At 44.3% G+C, this 20,876-nt stretch overlaps 8 protein-coding genes across 8 annotated transcripts; 1 reads left to right on the plus strand and 7 right to left on the minus strand. All coding sequences in view use genetic code 12, as the record gives it.

Annotated features, from left to right (window-relative positions):
* Positions 1-27: 27 nt before the first annotated feature.
* CXQ85_002668 (uncharacterized protein) lies at positions 28-1,713 on the minus strand (the record flags this gene model as incomplete). Its single annotated transcript, XM_025486333.1, has 1 exon — positions 28-1,713. The coding sequence occupies one exon, from the start codon at positions 1,711-1,713 to the stop codon at positions 28-30; it is 1,686 nt and encodes a 561-aa protein (XP_025343883.1).
* Positions 1,714-2,165: 452 nt separating this feature from the next.
* On the minus strand, positions 2,166-3,791 carry CXQ85_002669 (uncharacterized protein; the record flags this gene model as incomplete). The annotated part of the gene is made up of 1 exon (XM_025486334.1): positions 2,166-3,791. One exon carries the CDS (start codon positions 3,789-3,791, stop codon positions 2,166-2,168), a length of 1,626 nt encoding a protein of 541 aa, XP_025343884.1.
* Positions 3,792-4,161: 370 nt separating this feature from the next.
* On the minus strand, positions 4,162-5,502 carry DFG5 (putative mannan endo-1,6-alpha-mannosidase; the record flags this gene model as incomplete). The annotated part of the gene is made up of 1 exon (XM_025486335.1): positions 4,162-5,502. The coding sequence occupies one exon, from the start codon at positions 5,500-5,502 to the stop codon at positions 4,162-4,164; it is 1,341 nt and encodes a 446-aa protein (XP_025343885.1).
* A 531-nt stretch (positions 5,503-6,033) lies between these two features.
* CXQ85_002671 (uncharacterized protein) lies at positions 6,034-6,996 on the minus strand (the record flags this gene model as incomplete). Its single annotated transcript, XM_025486336.1, has 1 exon — positions 6,034-6,996. One exon carries the CDS (start codon positions 6,994-6,996, stop codon positions 6,034-6,036), a length of 963 nt encoding a protein of 320 aa, XP_025343886.1.
* Positions 6,997-7,141: 145 nt separating this feature from the next.
* On the minus strand, positions 7,142-9,691 carry ZCF9 (Zcf9p; the record flags this gene model as incomplete). Its single annotated transcript, XM_025486337.1, has 1 exon — positions 7,142-9,691. One exon carries the CDS (start codon positions 9,689-9,691, stop codon positions 7,142-7,144), a length of 2,550 nt encoding a protein of 849 aa, XP_025343887.1.
* Positions 9,692-9,969: 278 nt separating this feature from the next.
* CXQ85_002673 (uncharacterized protein) lies at positions 9,970-11,742 on the minus strand (the record flags this gene model as incomplete). The annotated part of the gene is made up of 1 exon (XM_025486338.1): positions 9,970-11,742. The coding sequence occupies one exon, from the start codon at positions 11,740-11,742 to the stop codon at positions 9,970-9,972; it is 1,773 nt and encodes a 590-aa protein (XP_025343888.1).
* A 377-nt stretch (positions 11,743-12,119) lies between these two features.
* Positions 12,120-12,584, plus strand: PHHB (4a-hydroxytetrahydrobiopterin dehydratase; the record flags this gene model as incomplete). Its single annotated transcript, XM_025486339.1, has 1 exon — positions 12,120-12,584. One exon carries the CDS (start codon positions 12,120-12,122, stop codon positions 12,582-12,584), a length of 465 nt encoding a protein of 154 aa, XP_025343889.1.
* Positions 12,585-12,605: 21 nt separating this feature from the next.
* Positions 12,606-20,663, minus strand: CXQ85_002675 (ATP-dependent RNA helicase; the record flags this gene model as incomplete). The annotated part of the gene is made up of 3 exons (XM_025486340.1): positions 12,606-16,466; positions 16,885-18,456; positions 18,483-20,663. The coding sequence occupies 3 exons, from the start codon at positions 20,661-20,663 to the stop codon at positions 12,606-12,608; spliced, it is 7,614 nt and encodes a 2,537-aa protein (XP_025343890.1).
* Positions 20,664-20,876: the final 213 nt, after the last annotated feature.

The following is a 20,876-nucleotide window of genomic DNA, read 5'->3' on the forward strand; positions in this document are numbered from 1 at the left end:
CTCTATTAAACTCTATAAAACCATCTCCTATACTTTGTGTCCATCTGTGAACTCAGCTTCCATCATTTCCTGTGATACTATTTGCGTCAACTCTGGTATGTGCTCTGCCCTTTGTTCAATGGTCTTGAAATGCTTTTTTCCACGGCAGAACCAATAAATAAAAGCGTATGCCGTAAATCCAACGATAACAGCAGAAACGTAGTTCATGTTGTCAGCAGAAACAGGCATCTCAGGTGGTAAACTGTAGAAGACCACGGCAAACACTGTCCAGCAGACGACCACAACATTACAAACAAGACCAAGCTTACCAAGCCAGAATGGGCCGTGCTTGATATTGCTTCTGCCTTGACGCAACATGAACAAAATAGGAATAGAATATGATATCAAAAGGAACAGAATACATCCAATGACCACAGCATTATAAGCAGTCGTGGAGGCCATGTAGATGCATCCAATAACAGCACACCAACCACAAGACATAAGGTGGGCATTAACAGGGACACCAGTTTTTGCAACCTTTGACCAGTAGCGTGATCCAGGCAAGCCATTATCTCTAGCAAAAGACCATCCTAGTCTTGCTTGCCAAGTGTGGGAAGCAATATTACATCCAACTAGGGTAAGCAAAAAGAAGCAAACCAACACGATAGCTCCACCACGAGAACCCAAGGCTTGGTGGAAGATATCTAAAATTGGCACACCAGTTTGAGATTCAAGAATGTCACGTAGGTTTCTGATGGAAAAGAACATTGAGATAACGTAAACAAACGATGTAAAGAAGCCAATAAAGACAGTTCCAATAATAGCCTTAGGAATATCAGTTTCTGGAGATAAAGTCTCCTCAGCCAAATGAGTGGCTGCATCAAGACAACTAAATGACCAGTTTGGATTAATCAAGCCCACGATGAAAGCAATACCGGATGAGGACCAGCCTGTACCGTTACTAAACTCAGCAAATACAAAACTTGCAGATTGATAATGACCAGAGCTTTTGGCAAGTACGACAATTGTAATAACCACGAAAGAAATCAAAGAAACGTACAAAGCCAGTTGTGAGATCATCGGAAGTGGCTTCTCATATAAGTTGAAGAAGACCAATAAAACATTCAAAATCTCATAAGTAATAAAAACTGTCCATCTTGGAGGAGCTTCGGTTTTACCAGCACCAAGATAGTATGTACCAACTATTGCCGTTGCAAGAGTAATAGTAACCGAAGCACTAGTAAAAACAGAACCAGCCCAAGCATAAGCACCACACATATAGGAAGCAATGGGAGCATATTTCCTGGGAGCTAGTCTCATGGTCCAGTAATATTGTCCACCAGCATTAGGCATAGCACTTGCAAGCTCAGATAGACTCACGGCAACACATAACGAGATAACTGTGATAATAAGAATACCATATACGATCATCATTGGTCCGCCACTGGAAATACCAGTAACCAAGGACCCCGAAATACCACACCAGGAATTCGTAAGACCAAAACCACATCCTAGCAAAGCCAATGTAGAAAAGTTTCTTCTTAGTTCTGGTTTATAGCCTGTGTCTGATACAAGAGCAAGGTTAGCCCGAGCTTCCTGGTAACTTAAACCATGAGCTTGAATAGGAGATCTGAATTCATGAATTTCTCCAACGCCAATAGACAGACTTCTTGAGGACAGTCTATGTACTTTTGTTGCAACTTGAGGCTTCTTATCTTCAGAAGAGTATGACATTTTCTTTGAAGGTTTCCGAGAAGAGAAACAAAAGATGAAGAGAGTTCATGTAGAAGTCATGGCATTCGTCTTCTTATAAAAGTAAAATGAGAAAGTACCATCATATCTTGGGCGGTTCCTGACAACCGAGATAGGTATCTAGATAAGATAATGCTAAGACGGTACATATCCGCGTTACCGATGGAGCGCACAGGATCTGCGCACCCAATGCGGCAAATGAAGTCGGACCGCTTAAGTGATTGCACGAACGAGAGATTGACAGAAGGTCATACATTAGGCCGGTCGTCTATTGGCGGTTTTCCGGGATTAGGCTTCTTTCTCCTCGATAGATTTACTCTGTAGTGCAGGTAACGGTAGTAGATTGGACCATTTGGGAGTTGCGACAAAGGTAATGGCTGCAAACATACTCTGATAAGGAATAATTTGCGAAAAAAAAATAGACTAGTATTTTCTTAGACACTAACGTCAGAATCGGAATCATTCATGAGTCCAGCCTTCATCATTATGGCATCCCAGTCGGAAGAAAGAATGAAGATCGTCTCACTAAGACTGATAAGAACCATACCACTGCCAATACCTATCCACAAACCGAAAAGCTTGAGATCTAGTATCTCACTGAGAACAAGAGCTAAAGGCAAACCAAATGCATAGTAAGAAAGGAAATTGATAACACCTCCGATCTTTTGCTGACCTTGAGCTCTGAGCACTCCGCTAGCAACCGAGGCGGCACCATCGAAAATTTGCAAGACCGAAACGAGGGGATTGAGTAAGCTCTCAATAAGTGCCACAACATCATCGTCTTTTGTAAAAAGTCTTGCAATAAATCCCTTAGCGCTCCAGAGCACAAGACCATTAAGAGTTGCGACGCAGAGACCCAACACAAGACTCATATTCGTCGCTTTTTGGGCGGAAAAGATATTCTGACCGCCAATAAAATTAGCAATTCTAGTAGAAGCAGCAATACTCACAGCAAAAGGAACCATGTAGGTCAAAGATGCAATAGAACCCACAGCACTCTGGGCAGCCAACTCGACTGTTCCAAAGTACGAGGCAAACAACGTCATAATCTCATATGCAACATATTCAGATTCTAACATGACAATACCAGGTACTGCCAAATGGGACAACTGACCCCATTTTCTAAAAAGGTCACTGAACGAGCAGAAGCCGTTCCAGCACTGTTTACCATCAATGAAGACAGTGTATAAGACAAGCAAAATATCCATGACCCAAAAGTTAATCACGGTGGCAATGGGGGCGCCAGCATACCCAATGCCATAAGTTTTGTTCCAAACGAGGAACCACGAAAGTGCAATGTTAATTGGGGCACTGACGAATAAAACACCAGTTCCCGCCTCAAAAATGCCCTGCGCTTGCAAGAAGCGCTTAAAACATTCAAAGAAAATATAAGGAGGACCACCAAGGATAAATATCCTGAGGAAAAGCGAAGTGAGCTCCAAAACCTGTTGCTCCTGGATTACATACCTCAACAAGTAGTGAGAATTCCACCAGAAGAGTGCAACAGGAATGAAAATAAGCATGGAAAACATCATGCAGCGTTGGACATGGGTCGACACCATATCTAAGTTTCCAGCACCATACGCCTGAGGACAAAGAGTATCTAGAGCAGTTGCGATACCTTCAAAGATGGCTAACGATATAGTCGAAGTCATTGAGCCTAATGAAACGGCAGCAAGCTCGTTCTTACCCAAATGGCCAACTACAAGCAAGCACACAATGGAAAAGAAATGCTCAAGCACAAAGGTCACAATAAGAGGAAGCGAATATCTTAGAAGCATCTTACCTTCTCTGGAGTAGTTAGTTCGCAACCTACTAAAGTCTTCAACGCCAACCAATGACTGTCCTGTTTTGCCAGACTGTCGAGTCAGACGTGAGCCGTAAGAGCGTCTGCCAAGCGAGTCGTTATCGTTGATAGCAGAGTACCGTCTGGCATGCTCTTCTTGAAGCCATGAATGGAAGGACTCTTGATCCTCAGATGTGGGCAAGGAACTTAGTGTGGACGGTAAGGAACGAGAGGAGTTGATACTGGCGACATCACTCCCATCGTCCTGGCCCATGAAAAAAGAGCTGGATTCGTCTAGAGAGAGAAATGATCTCTGGTCATCGCCTCCACCATATGAAAATAACGGATAATTGGTAGACGGGGGATATAAAGACGTCGTCTTCTGTTGCTATAAGTATTGGGGTTAGCAAGCTGGTTTATCACCTGGGACAAAACCATCTTTTTATATGTAGAAGGAGGGTGGTTAGTTTTTCAGAAGTCGTCACTTGATGGTTGCGTACGATATATATGATGGTGCGATGCGACCTGACTGACGATCCACAAAGTATAGGATTGCTTCTACACAAGGTTCTTCACAGAGATACCCTTAAAATTTTATTGTGTCATGATAACATAAAACGCTATAAGCGATTGCAGTGATAGTTTTAAAACAACATCCAAACGCCTCCCGACAAGGTCAAACCCAACACCACTGCCGTCAAGATAGCAGCACCGGCCTTGTCTTTGGTCTCAACATCAAAAAGGTTATTGTTAACCGATGTTGTGGAGTGATTACCTGCGTCCGGGACGGACTTGGAAGAACCACCGTTATCGGCGGTGTATGGCTCGTGGTCCACTGTGATCATGGTCATGACGGTTTCCAAAGCATTCATTTGCTCACCCAAACCGTACAAGCCATCCCAACCGTTTTCATGCCAGTTCTGACCACAAGTAATACCATCCTCACCACCGGAACAGGATTGTGCTGCAGCGATTGCACTAGATCTCAACATTCTGTTTCTGATGTTATCACGCAAGCTTGGAATCAAGGATGCGGTCAAACCCATATTTCTCACCAAGAGCGCAATGAAAGAACGCTGGTCATTGTTACACATCTTCCATGGCTCACATGTAGTTTCTTGCAACACGTCGTCCTTGTAGAAGTATTCGGAAGCCTCCAAGATTTCTTCCACTCTCGTTTTCCAGATCTCATCCTCAGTAGAGTTGTAAAGGTACGCACAGCCACCCAAGAACACACCATAAATATAGGACCATTTGTGGATAGTCAAGTCGGTACAGTTAGTCTGGTCGTCAGCACCATCGTAGATGATAAACTCACCATCTTCGTCGGTCATGAAACCAACACCCCACATCCAGTCCCAGATTTTCTCGGCTTGCTCAAGGTACCGCTCGTCGTCAGTGTATCTGTACAAACGGGCAGCAATGTGGAAGAAACAACCGTTGGAAATAGAGTTCTTATAGTTGTAACCCGAGTTCCAGGTGAAAATCTGCCATCTCAAACCACCATGACATGTGGTGGTATCCCAACGAGACAGCATCTGGTTATAGATAGACTGGGCCATTGACAACCACGAGTTATCCTTGTTATCGGTAAAGTTACGCTCCACAGCCTGAAGAAGCGTCAATCCCCACACACCCTGGTCATCATTACCTTCAGTCATACTCTGGTTACTAGGCATATAGTCAAACTTGGAGCCAGCCTGATGCAACATAGCATCGTACAAGATCTTCTCAAACGTCTTGTTGTCTGGCTTGCAGAAGTGGAAGTAGTCGATCCAGCCGCCAAAAACCTCACCGGCCTGCCACCAGTAGTAAGGAGCAGAAAACATACCCACAGTTCCACCATACTCATTACCCAAGTAATAGTTCATGGCACCTTGCACGATGTTCTTGGAAACCTCGCAAATCGATTCCTCCGATTCGGGTTCAAGCTTCATGGCCGCAACCATCAGTAGAAGCAGCACTGGGAATAGCCACCATCTCATTGTCTAAAAAAAGAAGTAAGTAGTACCTTTAAGTGTGGAAAGTAGGTGGTAGGTAAGAAGGTGGATCAGGTAAAAATAGTTGATAGCGCGAACTGCGAAATGAGCCCGCGTACATTCTTTTTTTTACAGGAGCTCCATTGGTGCAGGTCTTAGCCAGAACACAGCCTTGGGTAGTATTGCCAAGGCGACGAGTTTCTGGGACGGTTGGTCAATGTACAAGAAAAGTAGGAGGATTTGTGTTTTGGGAGGGCGTTGTTGGACGAGATGCCAATGTTATGTGGTTGTTATTTTTTGGTGAAGTTGCTGGTTGGTGGAGAGTTGGTGATACGAGCAACTAACGTGGGGTTGAAAAACTCGAGCCTCAGCAGCTCTAAAAATACCTTGGAATGGAGGCTACCAAATACCAAATGCTACCAAATGGTATGGAATGGAAAAAAAAGAGCAAAAAAGAGCTAAAACAGAAAAGAAAAACAACCTTTCGGAATGCTTAACTTTTATTCATCTAGACAGATTGTACGGCTCCATAGACTCCTATTGCTTGAGGTTGAAGAGTCTGATAAGCTCTCGTAACGAGCTCACGGCAACACGATTGTTTGCAATCATCACCAACTCGTCGCTGTCCAAAGTATCGGTCGCTTGTGCTTCGAAACAGTCATTACTGACTTGTGTGTTTTGAGGACCGTTCCGGAAGAACACACTGGTCTTGGGCCTATCCACAAGAACACCATTCCAGCCAGCTTTAACTGCTCCCACAAAGTCCTTCTCGTAGCTATCGCCTACATGCCACATACTCTCCAAGAACTCTTGCATGCTGAGCTTTGGCTCCTTGGACTTATCGACCTTGTAGAGCTCCGTTGCAATCGAACGGAAGAACGCTCTCTCGGGCTTTTCCGTGCCCAAGTCGTATGAAATGTACACTTGCGGAGTGGTGAAGTATTTGTCAATTCCAAGAGACTTCATGATTGGGAAACATCTATCATCCGAATTGCTCGAAGCAATCAACCTGATATGGTTCTTGACGAGCGTATCAAGCACTGGCTTCACATCATCATACAATTTATAAGCCTCCGCCGAAGAGAAGTAATCCAATAGACGGTCACAAAATTGTGCAGATTTCTCATCCTTCAGAAAGTGTGGAAGCCCATATAACTTCACAATGAGCTCCAGCCACCAGTCGTTGCTGTTCTGGATATCATCACTATACTTGCCATAGTTCGGGTACTCCTCGAGCATCTGATCATGAAGCTTGGGGAACTCTTCCTTGATACTCTCCAATGATTTATCAATGTTAAACTCCTTGCTGGAGATAGCGTGGTACAGTTCAGGGATGGGTCTCTTTGGCGTGTAGAGTGTGCCCCAGAGATCCAACGACACAAAACGAGGCTTGGGAAACAGACTGTCTGCCTGAGACTTGGTGATTCTGTCTGGTCTCAATGGATCTGAGATAAGCAGTGACCCACGAGTGCTCATTCTCCTATAAATTGTCCTAAGCATAGTGGTTGGAACTGGGAAAGAAAGAGTCACTTTTGGAGATACTGATGTAGATAGAGAGATATTGTGCAGGCGAGTGCTTACTACAGATAGTTTTTCGCAGCCATTAGGCCCGTTAGACCGAAAGTCTATTTCGCGTATGACACATTTATCCAAGGAACACTTCCCATTCCCATTCCTTCATGACAGAGTTCCAGTGGTTCCGGCTGCAGATGCCTTGCTCAGAGTCTGCGTCGGGCTGGGTAGCCATGAGACCGTTGATTTCGGTGGCTAGTCTGTGCAGATCATCACATACTCGCAGGACCGTTATGGTGGACTCTTCTAGCTCTCTTCTTTTCTTTCTCGAGCTTTCATCTTTTCTTCTCCAGACCTCTTTGACGACTTCGAAAGCACGGTCTACATTGCCAATCCAAAGCTTTTCAGAAAGGAATGCCCAGCGGGTTTCGCACCAGCGGCGTTCTTCTCCCGGACTGGCCTCACAAGAACTTACCAATAATGGGAAGATATGGATGATATGAAGGTTGGATGAGGTAGGAACGGTTGCTAGAAGAACGAAGATTTTCTCTGCCAATTGATGAGATGGCGCCAGCGGAATCTCTGGAACAGCTTGATGTAAATATAAGAGTGTAGCAGTTCTGTATGCCTCGGCTGTGGTGATACAAGAATTGACATCCCACGATTCTCCACCGGTTCCCAAGCTATCCATTCCAAATCCACCCATTGAGATTTCTGGTTTCCAAGACAAAAGCTTCTGTCGAAGCTCAGAGGCCTTGGCGATATTGTTGAGCGAGTTTCTCGCAGACTTCAGCAGCTTTTCTTTCTCCTTTCTGACTTGAGATATCAAACTTGCAACTTTTCCCATGATCAGAAAAAGGGATTGGGCACATCCTAAGAGCGGATCAATAAGGTCGCTGTTCAGGAAAGCACAGTTGAAGTCTTCAAAGAATCCTCCCATATTACTGCTCGAGCTCAGTCCCGTCTCAGAATAGGTTGGCGAGTCTTTCTTCTCCATCAACAGATCTTGTTCCTTTTTGATTTTCTTCTCATGAGTAGAATGAATGATCGAAGTAATAGTCGCAACAAGATCGATACCGCGTTCGTCCTGGCCAGACTGAACTGTCATTTGAGAAAGTACATGTAGATAAATCCACTTGTTGAAGACCAATTGAAGGTTTTTAGGGACAATAAAGTCGTGCTGCAGCGCATTGCTGGACCTTGTCGAAGATGATCCCTCCTCTATATGTTTCCATTCATGCTCGTCGACAAGTTTGAGTTTTGTCTTGATCAGAGAGTCAACAATGGTGGAAGTCAGATCTCTTTTGGCCATGTAGTCTTTAATGAGGGACAAGACTTTATGGATTAGACTTCTTGCTCCTTTCAAATGCGCAATTCCACTTGAAGTATGTGTATCCCAAGATTCGCTTATGGCTAAGTTCAAGCAAGTCATTAGGGCGACATCTGGAGGTAAAGAAGATTCGTCAGCTTCTTCTTCAACACTTTTAAGTCCGGACGCAAGTTCCAAAATACATTTCTTCATGTAATAGCAACCCTTAGATCTCAAGTTTCCTCGTTCAGAAGGTATCTTCGTGTTACCAGCGAGATGAAATAGCGTCATTGATGCGATAGAATTGAATACGAAACTGTATTCTCTGGCCAAAGGTACATATAAAATATTCCATGGATTCTCCTTTTCGCCACATTTAATAGACAAAATGCCAGACGTATGAGTTGTGTATAATCCCAATATATGGTCTTGCTCGGAGGATTGTATCAAACTCTGATCAGAAGATGTTAGTCCGATATTAATTGCAATAGATGTATCCGGCTTGGAGTAAGATGCAACTTCCCTAGCTGTTACATCATTTTTGACATATTGTAGATCTTCCATTGAAGGGCCATTAAGCTCTAATGGGCTAAATGAGGGATCAGCGTAAGGTTCCATGGCATTGAATCCAGACTTCCCAACAGAAGGAGTGAATATTTGATGCATAAGAGCAGACAAAGACGGCGTTAGGTTGAGGTCAGCCATGGAATCCTTGTTATAAGGCGTATCACTTATCGAAGAAGCCGAATCATTCTCGCGGTAGCCTTCTGAAATGACCGAGGACATTTGGTCAGACGAGCTCGGTGCCATTAAGACACTTTGTGAAGCTATAGAGACGTCCAGCATATTACTTGGAGAGCAGTCACTTTTGATTCGAGATCTGAACTCAACTAAACTGTTATTGGATCTCTGCGGCGATTGACTTACTCCATTATCCACATCAGATAGACTCCAGCTTCGGCGCAACTTCTTTGTCACCGGAAGTCTGTGCGCTTTCTCGCTACTGAGCTCTTTGAGAGGCCTACCAACAACAGAAAGCGCCGCATCCTCTAAAGCTGCTTTTATCAGGACATCTTTACTCGCCAGAGGAGCTAGCGACTTGACATGAGAGAATCCTGGCCTTTTAACAGGCACCGATGGAGGAAACTCGGGGTTCACCCATTTATAGCTCGACGGGTACCCTCCGCACTCGATATTCTTTTTAGCACACTTCAAGCAGGTCGGTTTGGTCTCGTCACATTTCGTTCTCCTTTGTTTGCAAGTAATACAGCCATTCCTCGACTTGGTAGTTTTCTTCTTAATCTGACCAGTCGAAGCGTCCGTCTTCAATGTCGGGTCGGCACTTGCCGCAAGTTGGTCCACCTTAGCTACCATATTTGTGACGTAGGGCAGTGAGCGTAAATCGCACAAATAAGCAGCCCCGGATTTCACATCTCTTTTCTAATATATTGTGCGATAGCATAACTGATAGCCCATAGATAACCGACAGAAGCGGCCGCATCCTGATGCGGAAATGAGATCCGCGATAAGGAAGATCCCGACGCGAGGCCTAACTTATCTGGCATTGGGATATGCCAACTTGGGGGCCCTTGCATAAAAAGAACAATAAACCAAATAGAAGAAAGTTAATTATTTGGTAGTTTTGGATTCCGTTAAGGGACAATGTTGAAACATTTAGGGGCAAGTCTGAAACGATACTCTCCCTGTTGGGAGCCTCTGTGCTTTGATAAGCTGGAGCTGCGCACTTCTGTAAGATACCGGACCCAGGGGAAGCAGGTGTACTTAAGGGTGTCTTCCTGGACGCTGAGATAAGTAATGCGGAGACCAGAGTAGGTAAGAAGGGGCAACGAGAAGTCGATCATGATGTCTCGATGCTGGGTGGAGATCTTTGCGTTCTTCTGTAGATCATCAAAGACTGAAGATGACTTTCCTCCTACTCCATAGTACTTGTTGAGTTCGTCTGCTGTAGTCTCTTCCTTAGCATCTAGATCGGTGGTTTTCGGAAGCAGATAAAATGCCTCGGAGATGTCTTCTTCTTTTACTTTCTCGGCATTGGTGATAGCAAACTCGGCCATGAGCCGTACGACCAGCTTGGATCCAGGAAGGTCTGGTAAGGTCCAGGTGAGCGTCGAGGAGTCCACCTCAAACAGGGCTTCACCAAGTTCTGCCTTGTACCTTAAGTTGCCGTCACCCTTACCATCGAGATGGAAAAGGTTGGGCGATATAGGGATACGCACAACGAGTGGCTTACAACGCAATCTCTTCTTGTACGCTGTTTTTAGGGAACACAAGACCTGGAGCTTTCCTTCGGATTTTAGTATCTTGAAAAGCGGCTCAATCATAATGAGAGGCTTTTTCTCCTTTCGCCTCAGTTGAGCGACATTATATGAAAAAAGAGTGAATTTGTCGTCAGGCGGGGTGAAATGGATTAAGTTCTTCTTATAGACAGAAGAGAGCTCAATACATTGATGGAAGGAAACATTGGAAATTGGCACTTTGAGTCGCTTTTCTTCCTTCGTATCTGATGGAGCTGGAGATTTCGATTTGGCAGATGATTGAGACTCGACATCGAAATTGTCGACACTTTCAGATTTAATAAGATTACCTTCAATCTCTGGAGTTTCTTGCTTGAGTTCTTCTTCTTCTTCATTTTCCGAATCGCTGCCTTCCAACTCACTATCGTACTCAAGTTGTGAAATGTACCTTTCATTCAATCCAAGTCTGCAAAGAGGCATTCCAGATAGATAAGATTTGACTTCGCAAACACCAGATATATCATTATTTTTGATCGTTTCCGTTCCAAGGTCGTAAAGGAAATTGCACTTCTCCACGATATCAATATAGATCTCGTTTTTGGCATAAAAAATACCCTTTGGTCGCCAACTTATAGCCAGAGCTTGGGTACGAACGATGGAACTGTTGATAAAGTTGGCCTGAGTATCATTAAGAACATCCGTTTTATTTGCAAGGTTATGTGTGGATTTCTTCTCGTTCTTATCTTTCTTTTTCCTGGTCTTTTCTGTCTTGGCCAGGCGTCGCTTGACCCTGAACTCTTCATCTGCACTAGAATCCGTTTCAGACTGGTCATCCTGGCCAGACGCAGATAGCGAAGGACGATTGATTGTCGTCTTAATATACTCCTTTAAAATATTGTAGTCTGTTAGCTGGACTATACCAAAGTCCATGCACTCATCTAGAAGCTCAAACACCAACGAATGGTTATCTATGATCTTTTCACGCGTCAAACCCGGCGTTTCTTCAGCTCTATCAATAACTTGACCCTCCAGGTCCTGCTTTTTCGTCGGTAGCTCAAAGTAACGAACCAAGATATCATGTACTTCATGCAAAAACGTAACCGTCAGTAGAGCATTGACGTTCGCCCTGGCGGCTGCCATAAGAATAACATCGTTTTCGCCCCACAACATCATATAAGTCATCCCATGGTCAAATAGAAACGGCGTTCTTTCGTGTGGATCTAGCTCAGTATACAATTGGTGGAACCGTTGGACCACAGCATGAGGGTCGTAAATGTCGTTATAGTAAATTCTATGCAATAGGAGTTCACATCGCAGGTACTTGATCTCGGAGTCCGGCCAATGGAGTATAAATACTGCCGAGACCATCTATGAAAACTTGTTTTGGATGTCTAGGGTAGGTTTTCTTGAGGTAAGTAGGTTTTGAGTCTCGAGGCTTAACTATGAGTGAGACCTGCATTGGGCTGGCTTGTCCAAAGACCGGGCCGATCCATCTAACGTATCTTGGACCACTACTGGCGTTTGGTGTTTAACGTCACCAGTATATCATGAGAGTGTCATTTAGATGTCTACAGGAGGTTTTGGCTAGGCTGCAGATTGAGTCCCAATTGAAGGCCATCAATGAGCTGCTGGCGGGTGCTGGTGTATGGAAGGTGGTATCTAGTGGAACAGGTGGTGAAGAATCACTGCTTGAAGCTGACTATAAGTTGAAGAACTTTTCGAAAACATGGATATTTCTTAATAACGTTGCTGCTGCTGCTCATACGAGTAAGCATCATCCTACCATCACTACCACTTACAATAAGGTGAACTTTAGTCTCACTACACACGATGCTGGTAACCAGGTGACGAGAAAAGACTTGAGACTAGCTCAGCAGATCCAAAATATCTACGTTGACCAGACGGAAAAGACGCCGATTTCGTCTAGCGACTTTTTCACCGAAGCAAGAAACATGGCTGACCGTACCAAGGTGACCGATGTTATAGACAAGTTAACGAAACGTAAGTTATGAGCATTATAATCTATTATACACTTAGAGAAGTTCATTGACATCTCTAACAGCCTGGCAGTACGCATCCTTCACGCGGATGGCATCGTAAGTACCTTCAAGACTGACGACCTCGGTGAGCTCGTAGTCCCAGATATCGGTTATTGTCTTGGTGTCCACGACCTTTCTCTTGCTTCCAGGTTGCTTGGAGCCCTTTCTTCTCTTCAGGCTTCCGACTTCATCGCCAACTGTTCTGACGTATGTGATTTCAAACGGTGGGACACCGCTGAACTTGAAGAAGATTTCAGCTTGGTCACCTTCGTGTAACTTCTCAATAATAATACCACCATGACTGATCTCCACAGATGGAATTTGATGGATTTGGATCTTGAGTTCCTCGAATTTTTCCGGAATCGTAGTATAGTTCACCAAACAACGGCTTACAGAAGCATCTTGTAATGCCATAATAGAGAGCTCTCCAGGCCTAGCTGCCAATCTCTGGAAATCATGGCCCACCTCAGCCTTTCTGGTTTGGCCATTGAAGTTGTAGTAAACAATGAATGGTGAAATACCTTGCAAGCGATATGAAACATGGTCTCCCACACAGTAGTAGTCCTTTTGGCTTTCCTTCCTTATTTCTGGAACCTTAGTCACCGAAATGGAAACGGTATTGTGAGAACGAAGTTGAGCATTCTGACAAGAGTTGGCATCTGAAACATCCTCAAAGACCACAAGATGATCCCCAATGGTGAGAATATCTCCCAAGGTTCTTCCCTCAAATTCAACCTTTCCAAGATCGATATGCAGATCAGAGACGTCATGAACTGTGAACTTTTCAAACTTGTCGGTATTCGTGTGTCTGATTGCACCTCTTATAGAGAACGGAGCTTGTCCCTTGAAGTCCACGGGAATTGGAATATGAATATCGCCCGAGTTCTTCACCTTGGATTCACAGATCTGGATATGCAGCTTGCCTTTAGCAATTTTCAATTCAGGATTAGGAAGGACAGAGTAGCGAATGACAGAAGGCACCTGTTTATGTTGGAGCCTGGATAAGATTCCCTGGGTGTAAAGCGTATCGTAAACTTCAGAGAAAGTATGCTCATACTGGCCTTCCCTCTCTGTGGGCAAATCAATAATGTCATCAGGCATTGGTACAATATCACTCACACTCGTTCCATCGGGATAGCTGACACGGTGGTTAGCTTGGAATGGACCGGAACCTTCAAGCGAAGGCTTGACTTGTAACTTTGAATTTTGACAAACTGGTTTCAAGTGAAGTGATCTTTCGCCATTTGAATGTTGCTTCAAAACATTACGCTCATCTGTTGTAAACGTAAGGTTTGGCTTAGGATGATAGACAACTTTAACGAATGAATTTAAGTCGGTAACTGCACCGGGACACTTCTCATCCTTGAAAGAGTTGAGCTTGTAGATTCCTTCTTCCCTAACCCGAATCGTATCAGTTGCGCTGATCGAAATGTTCTTCACATCACGCGAATCATATAAGTTTTGGACACCCAACTGAAGCTTTTTGGTAGGTGACAGTGACGTGTGCTTGTATGCAAATGGGATATCGACAGAATCACCTTCGACAATCCTGAAAGTTTCGTTACGAGAAATTCTCACTTCAGGAATGTGCTTCCTAGCATTAATGACAACAGACGACTTGCTAGGAATCTCAACTGGACAGTCAAGCGAATCAACCACATCGACGATCTGAACTTCGAAGTTGCCACCTTTGTCGAACTTAGGAGTTGTGATGTCATATGACTCTTCAGCCAAACTGGATACCTTCTCATGTGCCACCACTTTCTTTGAAGATTGATCAACAATTTGGTAACTGAATGAGAAAGGTGGGTTGCCGCTAAAGGAGAGCGGAATCTCAGCTTGTTCACCTTTGCAAAGCTCTATCACCTTCCTAGCTGAATCAGGCAATACCGAAAGAACAGAACGTTGCCTTGAATAGATCGAAAATGTATTGGACAGTTCGTCTATCGGAACAGGTGTGTCTTGATAGTATTTGTCTCTCAACTCCTTGAAAACAATTACATAACCGCCTTCCTGATCAGGTTTGTATTGGAAGCTAAGGTTATCGTTAGTCGAAGATTTGGTGTGAAGTGCCATTCCTCTTCCATTGAGGATTGGCTTGAGTCTGCCAGTTTGGTTCTTGAATACCTGGTACAGAAGCCTGAACGGACCAGTTCCCTCGAAATCAACGTCAAATTGAAGACCAATGTCACCAACACACTTATCAGTGAGAGGGTTACCAATAATCTTTACCACTGGTGGTTCTGGAGTAGTTATGACAACTGACCGCTTCTCGATGTCACAAGGACAAGATTTGTCGGAACCTTCGAGCAAAGTGTAAGTACCCGGTCTCCTTATTTCAATACCATTAGCGAGATCAGTGGAATCTCTGAATGTATAAGTGAGATTCTGTGGAGTCGACCCAGGTTCGGCATCTTCATGTTGCAAAGTGAGTGTCAAAGGAAACGATACTTCATACTTGGATTGGAAGTAAATGCGTTTCGATGAATTGACTAGTAGTGGCTTCTGCGGGTATCTATCAATAAGCAGCACTATTGGGGAACGTTTGAGGTCTAAAGAATACAAAACATCCTTATCAGTAGAAGATGGATTGTACTTTCTCGAGTTACCCAAATAGTCCGTGATGCCAAGAAGGTGAAACTTTATAGAGCCAGGAGCGCTCTTGGTGAAAGACAGATGTTGTTTAAGCACTTCCCTTTCTAAAGCATTTCTAGTCAATTTAACTGCATTTGTGATGGCATTAGTACCTTGATCAGCAGTTGTTTCCGTGATGGTGGTATTGAATTTGCTTATCTGCTTACCATTGACCTCAGCAGCCATCTGAATCTCCAAAGGAAGCACACCATATGACTCAACCAACGGTAAAGTCCAGTCAAAGTCATTTAAGCTTTCACCCACACACTTGGACTTGGAGTACGCCAGTTCTAGTCCTGGGTAGACAAATCTTGAAGAAGGACAATGGGCAATTGAAAACTCAGATTTGTATGAGCGAATCACGGCACCCTCTTTATCGGTCACTCTAGAAATTTTATAAGTACCTGGCTTATTGATATTAATCTCCAAATAGAAGACACGCTCATCCGTCGTGACGTAGGATGGATATGATGCGAGATGGGAGTAGTCTCTGCGTAGTAGCTTACTAACGTCTCTGGCAGAGTACTCAAGGTAAGAGACCTTCTTGGAGGGAGAAGTATGCTGGATTTGCATAAAGCCAATATCCGTAGTGGTGTTGAATTCAATCGGTAATTTGACAGTCGAAGGGAAAGTGGAGTACTCGTTAGGCGAAGCCTCCAAGCAGACTCTATCGAAATGGAAAGGATTAAGATGAACCGATGATTCTGGAAGGTACCTGATAGTATAGCTACCCTTAAAATGAGCATTCATATCACTCACCGCTTGTGGGTTCACTGCATCACCCACAATTGTGAGTTCCTTGTTGCGAAACACTAGGTTCCACAACGGCACGAAAGCACCTGAAAGAAGCGGGACCGCCGAGTCGCTAGCTAGCAAGAACGTAAATGCCGTAGCAAGAATTGTAAGTAGTAGCGTCACCAAGGGCAGAAACCTTAGCAATGGCACATTGAGCACCGGTAGCAGCCATAGAAAGAACCCATCAATGATGGCATACTTCAACACGAATGTAAAGTTATTCAATGATGTAAATGACTGATGCACCGTACTCCCACTATCCAACGCCATATGGGCAGAAAACGAATCTGCTTTGATTAATAGTATATCGTAGATTTTCCAGCATTGGATGAGCACGAAGACAGACACCAAGAAGAGTCTTTGCGATGCCTGATCAACGACGTTTTCTGGAATTAGAAGCGAATCATCATCGAATTCATCCTCCACCTTTCGTTCAAGCCGGTCTTCTTTTAGCCTTCCAGCCATTCTTTAGTTGTGCTGGATGTTATTGAAGTAGTTGAGGTTGTGTGCTCGAAAAAGGTAAACAAAAATGTGATGCACACAGAATTGACGTTTGTATGGGTGCGATCAACATGGCCATACTTAAGGTGATGAATTACCTGCTATGGGAACTTGAACATATGAATTTGGCATAAAACTTGTTTTCACTATTATGTTCATAAGTGTTTTGGAATATTTTGCTTAGTTTGTCGTTGAAATGTGTAAACAGAGTTGCTCTTCCTACTACCTTCAACTAGTACCTACATTCACTCTTCCTTCGGTATTAATGTATGCTTGAATGTTCTATTTAACTGGTGGGTGTTCATTCGGTCACCCACAGACCATGCTTTTTTGTCTGGATCACCTTGATAACTGGCAAGTCCCAGCCCAATCCACCATCACCAATAGAAGCACCATACCTGGGAACAACATAGCACTCTCTCTTGGTAGACGAAATGTTCTTTGGCCCGTATGGATGGCCCAAAGGCTTTGAGTATGTTATGAGGGATGAAGCCTTGGCAACATTAGCTAGCTGCTTGCCTGAGATATCAACAAGCGACTTCATCTTCAATTTAGACACCTTTCCTTCAGTGACGTTGCTACCCAAGTTGAGCAGCTGGTAGACCACGTATTGTGGTGGGGTTTTTCCTGCGGAGGCCATGACAGAACCTGGGTGTACGTATACATATGGGTCAATCTCAGGGCCAAAGTCGTGTCCCATGGTGCTGTAAGGAACAGTCGTCACAGCTGCCTTCTTTGAAAGCTTAATATCAGCATCGATGGTATCACTTCTGATGGCGACTTGGTCGACAAAACCAGAGGCGACAAATTGCTTGATGGCTGCAATCTGTTCCTTCGAAGGCACACCCAACTTCAGAGCTGGTTGGTCAAGCTTGTCTGCAATGGTGTCTGAAGAAATGTTACTTGCAACAATTGCACTCACTTGCTTACGGAGCTTCGAGATCTCCTCCATCACCTTAGGCCTGAGGAACTGGTCTTTGAAGAAATTGTTTCTCTTGTTGGAAGGAACATGATCAAAAGCACAAACTGCGCTTAAAAGCTTCAAAGCATCCGAGAAAGAATCGAGTCTAGAAAACAATGCTCTGGATTTGTAGAACTTCCCTCTCAATCTTCTCTTCTTTTCGAGGTCAGCCTGTGTCTCAATATCTTCCGTAATGTCATCCTCTTCATCCTTGTTCTTCACGTTCGCCAACCCAAGTTCATGCTCTTCGAGAAATGGATCTCCCACTGACAATGCTGAAACAATGGCAATCACATAAGGCAAACACTGCAACTGGTTTCCAATGATAAGGATCTTTGCAAAACGAGGACTGAGTGGGAAGAAGGACATGGTCTTTCCAAGTTCTGTGACAGTCTTGGTCTCACGGTCCAAAGCTCCCAAAATGACAAGAAGTTTCTCAGCCTTGCTCAAGGCCCTTCTATCTGGTGGTGTTGGGAATGGGAAATTAACAATCTGGTCTATGCCCATGCTCTTCATGGTAAGCACGGTACTTTCCACTGGCATTCTGAGAATCTCTGGCTTGCTGAATTGAGGGAAGTATTCTTCATAGATTGCAGAAGAGAAAATCCTGTAACAGTGACCGGGACCAGTTCTACCTGCTCTTCCTGCTCTCTGGTCAGCAGACGCCTTGGAGATCCAGTCCACCTCGAACGACTGCACGCCATTTTCTTCATCATACTTCCTCTCCTTTGCACGGCCACAGTCCACCACATAACGTATACCTGGAATGGTAAGCGAAGTCTCGGCAACATTTGTGGCGACAATACACATCCTACTTCCTTCTGGTACGGTGTCGAATACCTTCATTTGCTGTGCGGTAGGAAGAGTAGAATAAAGCGGGAGAACATAAAGTGGATCACTTTCTGATTGGCCTGGCTCGGCAACTTCATCAAAGCCCTCTTCTTCGTCACTATCCTCTGCTGAATCGGTTTCATCATCACCTGTCTCCTTTTTTCTCTTAATGCAATATCAAGGTCAATATCTTCAGCTTCTGCTGCAACATTGTTACTGACTTTGTACTTGGCGCCAGTATCCTCAGCGTATAATGACTTTTTACCCTTGAAGGGGAACTGTTTTCTTAACTTTTTCACAAGGCCATTGATCTCATTCTGACCAGTCAAAAAGATCAAAATACCACCAGGTGGTAACCTCTTATGAATCTTGCAGGTTTTTCTGAAAGCTTCCTCCAAGTAGTCAAACTGTGTCTTCTTATTGAAGTGAACAGACACTGGGTACTGACGTGCATCGACTTGAAGAATTGGTGGAGGCGATGGGAAAAGCTGCTTGTTTTCAGAAAAATCAGATACTCTTAAAGTAGCAGACATGATGATGAGCTTGAGGGGCTTGTTGCGTGATCTTCGAAGCTTGACAACTCTGCTCAACATACCAATGAGAATATCAGTGTTGATATTTCTTTCGTGGGCTTCATCAATCACCAACGCAGAATACTTGGTAAGAAGGAAGTCTTGCATCATCTCTCTTAAAAGAACACCATCTGTCATAAACTTAAGAGCAGTACCATTGGGCTGGCCTTCGTTCTTGATCGTAGTATCGAACCTAATCTGGTAGCCCACTCTCTTACCGTGTGTCTCCCCTAATTCTGAGCCAACACGGTTAGCCATAGACACAGCGGCCACTCTTCTTGGCTGAGTAACACCGATCATGCCCGGATAAAGATCAGAGTCCAAGTTACCAAACCCAGCTTCATAGAGGAACTGCGGTACCTGGGTAGTCTTACCAGAACCTGTCTCACCACAGAGAACAATGCAATCGTGATGATGAATAGCTTCCATGATTCTGTGTTCTTCTCCAAAAACAGGAAGTTGCATACGCTGTTGCTGGATATCTAGCGGACGGGTCACGTTAACATAAAAGGCTTCTCTTTTGAGATTCATGTTGATTGGAATGGCATTCTCGTCATCTGAGAAAGCTTTATCTTCATGAAGACCTTTTCCATATTCGTCAAGAGTCTCCTTCTTGAGTTCTGGAAGGACCATTTCGGTTCTGCCCTCGAGCTTCCTGACCTGCTCTTCGGCCCAATCCTTAAAGGACGCAGCCACCTTAGAATGCTTAGGCTTGTTCTGCAATAATCTCGGAAGATGTGAATCATCTTCTTCCTCAAAGTCTTCACTTTCATCTTCTTCGTCATCATCATCTTCTTCATTGTCATCATCTTCATCTTCACTTGATTCAGCTTCAGAGCTCTCTTCAGAACCAGACTCATCTGCACTTTCAGATTCAGCTTGGGCATCCACAGCCTCATCTTCAGACCCAGGAGCTTCTGAAACTTCACTTGAAAGTTCGCCTTCTTGTTCTTCCTCCGCATCTTCGTCTTCACTGCTCAGAGCGAAATCGTTATCATCCTCGATCTTGGCTCTTCTCTTCTCCTCCTGCTCAACCTTAAGTCTCCATGTGTATTTCTTTTTAGCAGGTTTATCGGTTTCAATTCTAGTGACATTGGCAAAACCAAAGCCCATTCCTGTCCCGCCTGATTTCTGAGGTCTGAAGTCGACGAATGATGACTTTGTCTCAGTAGAGGGAAACTCCTCCTCGGGCTCTTCATCATCTTCCAGCCCTTCCAGACCTTCATCCTCTGGCCAAGGTTTAGCTTCATGCTCCTCGTACAAGACTTCTTTGGTATGCTCGTCTCCTCTGCCTTGTCTCTCGAGCTCTAGTGCCTCGATCATCTCTTCCCTACGGGTCTGTTTTCCTTGCCCTAGAAGCTTTGAAGGAGCGAGCTGTTTTGTATCGATCTTTGTACCAGAAAGCTTTTCAAGAAGAATCTTCTTTTCCTCTCTCTTGAGCTGATGTTCAATGTACTTGTCTAGTCTCTTTCTCTTGGCTCTGGATAGTTTGGCTTCCTTTTCGTTTTCTGTGTACAATGCTTCTGCAAGTTTACGCTTTCTTTCAGCTTTCTCTTCGTCAGTCATTGGTTTGAGAATATCAGCATTGGGATTGCTTTCTGTAGTCAGTAGCTCCGTTGCATCTTCCTTAGGCTGGTCGTCAGTACCATCATCAAGATGGCGAGTGAATTGTTTCTGCCTGGCTTTCTTGAGGGCAGCTTGCTTGGCAAGCATACCAGCACGAGCCTTCTCGTTGAACCTTTTTCTATATTTTCCCATCCTGGTTCTGGAGAAGTATACTGCTTCAAGTGTTGATCAAGGCGATGGGGCCTTTTTCAGAGCCGATGAGATCACGTGCGCACCCACGAAATGACTACTATTCAATACTTCATCCGTTCTCTGAATTATCTATGTATAGTAGGCCTGTGGTTGACCTGAGGAGATTGTTTCGTAAGCCGTTCTTCTTTATTAGTGGTGGAATAGCTATATGGG

This window comes from Candidozyma haemuli (assembly GCF_002926055.2).
Source record: "Candidozyma haemuli strain B11899 chromosome Unknown D_2014730914, whole genome shotgun sequence".
In the NCBI taxonomy this organism is placed as follows: Eukaryota; Fungi; Ascomycota; class Pichiomycetes; order Serinales; family Metschnikowiaceae; genus Candidozyma; species Candidozyma haemuli.